General features: G+C 32.3%; 1 protein-coding gene across 1 annotated transcript; it reads right to left on the bottom strand.

Annotated features, from left to right (window-relative positions):
- Positions 1–1,443: 1,443 nt before the first annotated feature.
- On the bottom strand, positions 1,444–6,717 carry LOC117912022. The gene is made up of 3 exons (XM_034826440.1): positions 6,337–6,717; positions 1,835–2,376; positions 1,444–1,709 (listed from the first exon to the last, which is right to left on the bottom strand). The coding sequence occupies exons 1-2, from the start codon at positions 6,676–6,678 to the stop codon at positions 1,861–1,863; spliced, it is 858 nt and encodes a 285-aa protein (XP_034682331.1). The 5' UTR covers positions 6,679–6,717; the 3' UTR covers positions 1,444–1,709; positions 1,835–1,860.
- Positions 6,718–7,268: the final 551 nt, after the last annotated feature.

Genomic DNA, 7,268 nt, shown 5'->3' with positions numbered 1-7,268 from the left:
TGACCAGATAAGTTTTTTTTTGTTTTTTTTTAATTGGGCTTAGGCATCTCATTAAGTGTAGACTTTAATATGTCGAGACCAATTGATTTTATTTTATTTTTATGATAGGCCAAAAATAAAAATAGATTAAGGTCCCCAATTTAAACAGTTTTAGAGAATTTAGTCATATCTCATTATTAAGTGAAATAAGGCTTCTCTTTGGAGAAGAAAGGTTTAGACATGGAAGACTAAAACCTCATTCCACTGCATCACAATAGATTCATGTACGCCTCCAATTTATTTTTCTTAATGATTTAACATGATCTTGATTTTGGGTTATACCATGATTTTGTTGTTTTTAGGCTATTAATATGAGATCTTGAATGAGTTATAACATGAAATCTGATGTTTAGGTATTCCTATAAGTAGCTTGGATATTCCTACAAGTAGATTGGGTAATCCATACACATAATATTTTTTATTCATAAATTTTAAATCTTTTAATTTTAAATATTAAAAATAAAAAAGAAAAAATTACTTACTAAATAGTAAATTGATTTTTAAATAGTACTAAATGTTAGAGAGATTTATTTCTTTTTTATTTTTTTAATAACAAATATTGGATATTGAAATATAACATGTTTTTTATTCTTGGTATGGAAAAGACATGAGCATGGTAAAATATATGTCATCATTTCGAACCTTTGATATGGTTGCCTATTGAATATTACATACATAATACAATCTAAGGCATACATAATACAATCTAAGGCAAAATTTGGATAAGAATATTAATAATAATGCCAACATTAATTATAATAATAGGTATAATATTAAAATTCCTTTTTAATAATAATAATAGCTTCAAAATAGCCAAGAATGCACAAAGAGATGAATAACAAGGTTAAAGGAGGCATGATTGAAATTATAGCAATGGTTACACCCTGTTTGCTAACTGTTTTAGAAAATAGTTATACAAAAAAAGTTTTAGAAAACAGTTATGAAAATCTATTTTTGAAAATGGTTTTTGAAAACTATTTTTTGATATTTTGCAAAACAAAAATCTGTTTAAGAACTTGAAATATTTTTTACTTATCTTTAATATTTTTTAAAATAATTTTTATATCCAATACTTTATTTTTAATCATTTTATATATATGTTTAATTATTTTCTAAAATAAAACAATCCTCAGAAACAAGTTAATATAATAAAAAACAACTAAAAGATGTTATCTGAGAACACTATATTTTCTATTCTTAAAGACATAAAACAAAAAACAAAAAACAATTTTTGATTACCAAACATGTTTTTTTGTTTTATTTTACAAAATAAAAAACTGTTTTTGAAAACGATTATCAAACAGGCCATTATTTTTTCAAAGTTTTAACTTTAAATTTTGTTCATAGGCCTTATAGGAATTTGTAAAGTTGGTACCCTCTTTGATCATTTTCTATGATCCGACCTGTCTTAATATATTCTTTTTTTCATACAAGATAATATCATTTAGAGGCGGGGAGGGTCGAAGGCGAGGACTCCATGAAGATTCATATATTGTGTCCTCTTTAAGTCTAAGACACTATATTTTCAGTAAAAAGCAAAGACTCGTACATGAGTTATATCCTTTCGAGGAAAAGGATCAGAGAGGCCTTCATCTCCAGAATTAGAGATGGTCCTTTTGCCAGAATCATCCTTTATCGTTTCCGGTCCATTGCAGCTGGAAATAGCCAGCCTACAAGAATTTTGCAGCAAATTAGTCCTACAAGTGATGCTTTCCAAGGAAAAAAAAAAAAAACTAATCTTAAGGATTAGCAGGGAAATGGTCACTTGCAAGAAAAACAGAAAAAAAAGTTGTACCTCCAAGTCCGCAAGGATATAAATGGTCACAATAACTTAGCCCAGGAGCCCAAGAACGGGAAAACAGCAATCAGCAGCCTCAGCAGCAGTGGTGTTTCTCGGTTCCTCCTACTCAGTTTACTTTTTTTCTGCTGTCTTGGTGGCCCATCTGGCACCCTTCGTGGGGTTTTATTTGCCACACCTTCTTTATCTAGCTCATCCCATCCGCCAAAACTTGGTGCAGTTTTACTACCCTTAACTGAACCATCAGGTGCTCCTACCCATGACTTGTAAGTCTCCCTCCCTTTGCAGTTCTCCTTGTTCTCTCCTCGCTTTTCCTCATTCATTCTATTATTCCTAGCAGCTTGGGAAAATGGTTTCTTCTTTGTCTGGGATCTAGGTTTTGGCCTGTTGCTTGTCCTTCCCCACACCTTATCAATGGCTAGAGAAAGGGCGGTCTGTCCTAACGGAAGTGCAAGAGCCATAATGAGAGCATTTGGACCTGTTCCTAGCAGCATCGATATGGCAATGGCTGGAAGCATCCAACCAAAGGCTCTGAACACCTGCAGTGACTCAAGACAGTTTTATGAATATGATTGCATATCACATAACTAAAATATTAGCAAAAAATGTCAAAGAGCCAAGATAAGTGATTTCTCAGCTAGTTTTAAATCAATTATCCAAATGATGGCTTAGCCAGTAATTTTGGGTTAGAGACAAATCCCTATAGATGATCCTTTAAATAAATTGGAACTGAAATTATTCCCAAGTAGTTGCTCTATGTGTGCAGGCATAAGGAACCACAAATCATCTTTCTGTACATTGTGAGATGACACACACAACCACTTTTATGGTTCGTCTTCAGTGTTCTGAGCATAAATAAAGAGGTCCTTACCCCACTGGTGGATTACTGACATGGAACAAAGTAGCAGGGCCATGTGGTGGGGTGACTTTTCGAACAAGATGAATAGAAAAACATTTAGGGATATGGATTGAGGCATAGAAATTGACAATACATTTTTTAAAACCTTTTCTTTATAGTTCCTCCCATTTGAAAGGATCTTCCACTTTTCTATGATCTTCATGGATTTTTGTCTTTAAGTCTCAAATATACCTCCCAACTATTGGCTTCGGCAATCATCTCTACATAAATTTTACTTCAATTTGAATAAGTAACAACAATCAATATAGGATGTTTGTAAGAAGTTCAAGATTCAAAAAGATATCTGCATAACCTTGTAAATAATGATAACTAGCGAGTAGAAGCTTGGTAACAAAAAATCAAATTGGCCTGGGTCTTTGTCCTATTATATGTTATTAGTCACTGATGCACATGATTTGTGCACCAGTGCCAATTTGGGGCTTCTTGTCAAAACATATTATTCAGAATTAGAAATAGAAAAATGTATAGGAAACTAAATTCTAAATCTTTGATAGAAAGAATGGCAGTGTCTAGATGGCTCTAAGGTTCAGAAGCAATAAAAACCAAAATCAGAGATATATATATATATATATATATATATAGATATAGATATATAACCAACTAAAAGGAGAGATGCAACATCTATTCTGTTTTACCATTTTATCTGGCCTCTTCAAATTGAAAGGGTTGTTTCAGTCACATGTTAGTAGTTCTTCTTCCCCCTTCTTCTCTATAAGAACCATTTCCAAGTTGTAGTTCTTTTATCTAGATATTGTTCCCCATTTGGTGATTTTGTTATGTTCATCATCTTTTAAAGAATGAAAAGAAGTGAAGAAATGGTCCTAATGAGGAACTATAACAGTATTTTAATGTTATTAAAGAAAAATAATGTCACATGGAAAAACCAAATTGTTAGTCAAAGAAAATAACATTTCACCAAAACAAGCAAAATCGAATTCAGAAAAGCCTTAAATGAGCGAAACCTAATCATACATACTCCTCTATTTCCCACTGAAACAAACAAGATACAAATTAATCGAGTATAAATTGACTAAATTTTGTCCAAATAAGATATTTAATCTTGTAATAATAATTTGCAAAATGACTGAAGTATATTAAATGGCCGTGCATCCATTTAACACTATTATATAACACTTGGATGAAATTGGGAAGCATAACCATGCAATTGCATTAAATAGGTGGTGAAAAAGAATGAGCAGCTTTTAGACTACTAAATAAGTTTTTTAGATGTTGCAAAAAGTGGAAACTGTAAATAAGGTAGGAAAATAACAGAGGAAAGTTGTTTTGTTACTTACATGTAACAACAAAGGAGACATTAAGAGTAGCAAAACAACTGCAGAATCAAGGTTCATGATCATAGTATAAAGCCATTGAAGAAAGTAAATCAGTCAAGATAAAGCACAAAATGAGTGTATATATATTGAGCAAAAAATCAGTTCTCATTCTTCTTCTTTCCTTTTTGCCACTTTCTTATCCTTGGCTCTTTCTCAAAACCAGATAATGGAATCTAATTACACTGGAGAAGACAAAATGGGATGGTCCAAGCGATTGGCCGCGAATTGAGTTGAGCACTTGGCAATAATTTCAAGGTATCCAAAAAAGTAAAAAAATTTACTACTCTGGAATCAGATATTTGTATTTGATAGCAAAAATAAGGCACCTAATCCATGTTCACATTGCTTTGCAATCTCACCACCAACCTAGTCACAACTTCTCAGTATATTAGTAATCACTGTTGAATATTAGCAGAGAATCTCGCTAAAATCTTGCAGTATTCTACAGGTGAAATTCTGAAGAGAACTACCCCCATTTATATCATTGTAGATCAACTCCAATGTTGTCCTGAGCAATACAGCTTAGGATTTAAGAATCTCACTATGAATTAAAGGTTCCAGCATAGCCAGAGCTGATATTGACCCAGTTCCAATGAGTCAATCACATAGACAATGCAACTCATCAACAACTCATCCTAGATATTTAAGGCCAACAACAGTCACTTGGCTAAAATTAACAAGTAGTCTCCCAATAATCCTTACACTATGTCTGGTTCTAGAAAATTTGAGGGAAAATGAGAGGAAAAGAAAATAAAAGTAAAGGAAAATAAAAAAAGATTTAAAATTAATAAATTATTTTTATATACTTTTTTAAATTCATTATGATTTTCTTTTCCTCTTCTATATAAAGATTAAATAATTTGAAAATGCATGAGTTTCTAACTAATTTTAATTATATTTGATTTTCTTTCATATTTTTTTTTTATGGTAAGTCAAACACGAGAAAACCATTTTCCTTAACATTTTTCCCCTTCTTTAATACTTTTTGGAAACTGAACATAGCCTTAATTCCTTAATTTCCATGAGGAATACACTAATTAGATAATAGCAATTGAAATTCCAAAAGATACTTTGATGCTAAATACCCATTAAACCATAGTGGGTTTTGTTTTCTAAGATTTCCAATACAGAAAACAACATATTTTCTTTTATTTACTAATTACCACATCTTCCAAACAACCAGACTAACATTTTAGAAATTTAATATTTTGAGCCGAATACCCCCCAGGTTCCACTAGAAGTACCTCAAGATAGATAATAAGAATAAAGCAATGTGAAGTCCCAAAAGGTTTAATCCAAACAGAATATTCATGGACTTGTGTTCTAAGGTTTCAAATACTGAAACAACAAAATACCAACAAATAAAAAAAATAAATAGAGAGAGAGAGAGAGAGGGAGGGGGAGGGGGGGGGGGGGGCGGGGCGGGGCGGAGAGTATGATTGATCGATCGGTAATTTGACTGACAAAGGACATTTTCATTTGCTTTCCTAAATTTTCTTGGATGTCAAACTGGATATAAATTTTCAGAAATATTATATTTCTCATTCTCTAGATTGAATGATTTATTAGATGAATAAGTTACCAATTGAATGATTTACTTTGCTGCATTTCCTAAGCAACCAAACAAACTAAAAAATTTAGAATTTTAATGTACTTCCATTCCCTACATTTCTCAGCAACCAATTAGAGCCTAATCAAGCATATTCAACTAATAAATTACCAAATTGATATGGGATTTGTCACTAATACTGAGAACAATGGAATACACCAAAGAATGATTTACTTTCTTTTAATTTCCGACATCTCTAAGCAACCAAATTAACTTACCTGACTGATATGAATTTTGTTCCAAATGCTGAAAACATCAAAATGCACAAAAGAAGTTATTGATTTTCGGTCATTTTCCTACATTTCTTAACCAACCGAACGAACTGTAAGTTCCAAAATCATAATGACGCTCATCCTCCGGATTTTCTCAGCAACCAAATGCAATCCAATCAAACACATTCAATGATTTATCTAGATTTTCTCGGCAACCAAACAGAACTTGTAACGACCCAATTGTCCCAAGGGTTAGTAATTGGACTTATAATCACTTGGGCACCCTCCCCTTGACAGGGAGGACTTGGGCATCCTCCCTTGACATCTGGTTTTCAAGGCTGAGTTATACCCAATGTGTGCGTAAGAGAACTTAATAAAATAAATAAATCCAAGGAAGAAATAAATAAATTGACTTGGGTTTGTACCTTGAAAACAACCCCAAAACCATCCACAGATTCTTCCCAAAATTCGAACTCTCCATCATCGTCAATACCTGGAGAATCATCGGACCACCAGGTCCTCTGCTCCTCTTTCCTCCCGAAATCAAACTCATAATCTTCATCGTCGTCGTCGTCACTGACAAAATCATTGAATCTGAAGCGCTGGGTTCGAACTGTTTCTGCGTTGGAGTCCCAGCGCGGGGCAGCTGAGGGAGGAGAGTTGGAGAAACGGCGTCGTTTAGGGACGGGGAATTTAAGGTTTAGGAACGGTGATGGTGGAGGTGGTGCAGTGGCGGTAACGGGCAGTGGGAGGAGTTGAGCCCCCATCGAGGGATTTTCAAAAACGACACCGCATTGTTATTTAGCTGACAGCTGAGTTTGCATTTTCATTGAAGTTGAGGAAAAGTGTAGTGTGTTGTAAAGGTTTGGCCAAAAAAAAAAAAAAAAGAAAATCCCAAAAAGTTAATTAAAATTTTATACACTACCCATTTATTAAGTTAGGAAAAAGTAAGCTACACATACTTAAAAGGTACTAATTACAAAATACAAACCCTTCAAAATAATTTAAATTTTATACACTCACTTATCAAAAATAGTATTTAAAATGATCAAACATAGTACTTATATCATTAAAATATAGTAATTGAATAGTTAAAGATACTACATTTGATCAAAAAAATACATAAAATGTTAATTATTTTTAGATAATTATTTAAAATTTATATTTTATAAACTTAAGTTTCTATTTTGTGGTTACGTAAAAATAATTACAAACTAGAAATCCTTTAAAAATAATTCAAGTGTGATATGCTTATCGATAAAAAAATATAATACCTAGGATGATGAAAATATAGTACCTGAATTGTCACAAAAAAATATATGAAATGTTAATTATTTTTATATAACTATTTGAAATT

Source organism: Vitis riparia, chromosome 4 (assembly GCF_004353265.1).
Source record: "Vitis riparia cultivar Riparia Gloire de Montpellier isolate 1030 chromosome 4, EGFV_Vit.rip_1.0, whole genome shotgun sequence".
Lineage (NCBI taxonomy): Eukaryota > Viridiplantae > Streptophyta > Magnoliopsida > Vitales > Vitaceae > Vitis > Vitis riparia.
This window is presented reverse-complemented; position numbering and strand designations above follow the sequence as displayed.

What these genes read in the sequence shown, in the direction of transcription:
- LOC117912022 (XM_034826440.1), bottom strand. Translation starts at nt 6,678, where the DNA reads ATGGGGGCTCAACTCCTCCCACTGCCCGTTACCGCCACTGCACCACCT. An exon ending in GTTTTGGGGTTGTTTTCAAG is followed by an intron (nt 2,377 to 6,336) that starts GTACAAACCCAA and finishes GAGTCACTGCAG; the next exon opens with GTGTTCAGAGCCTTTGGTTG.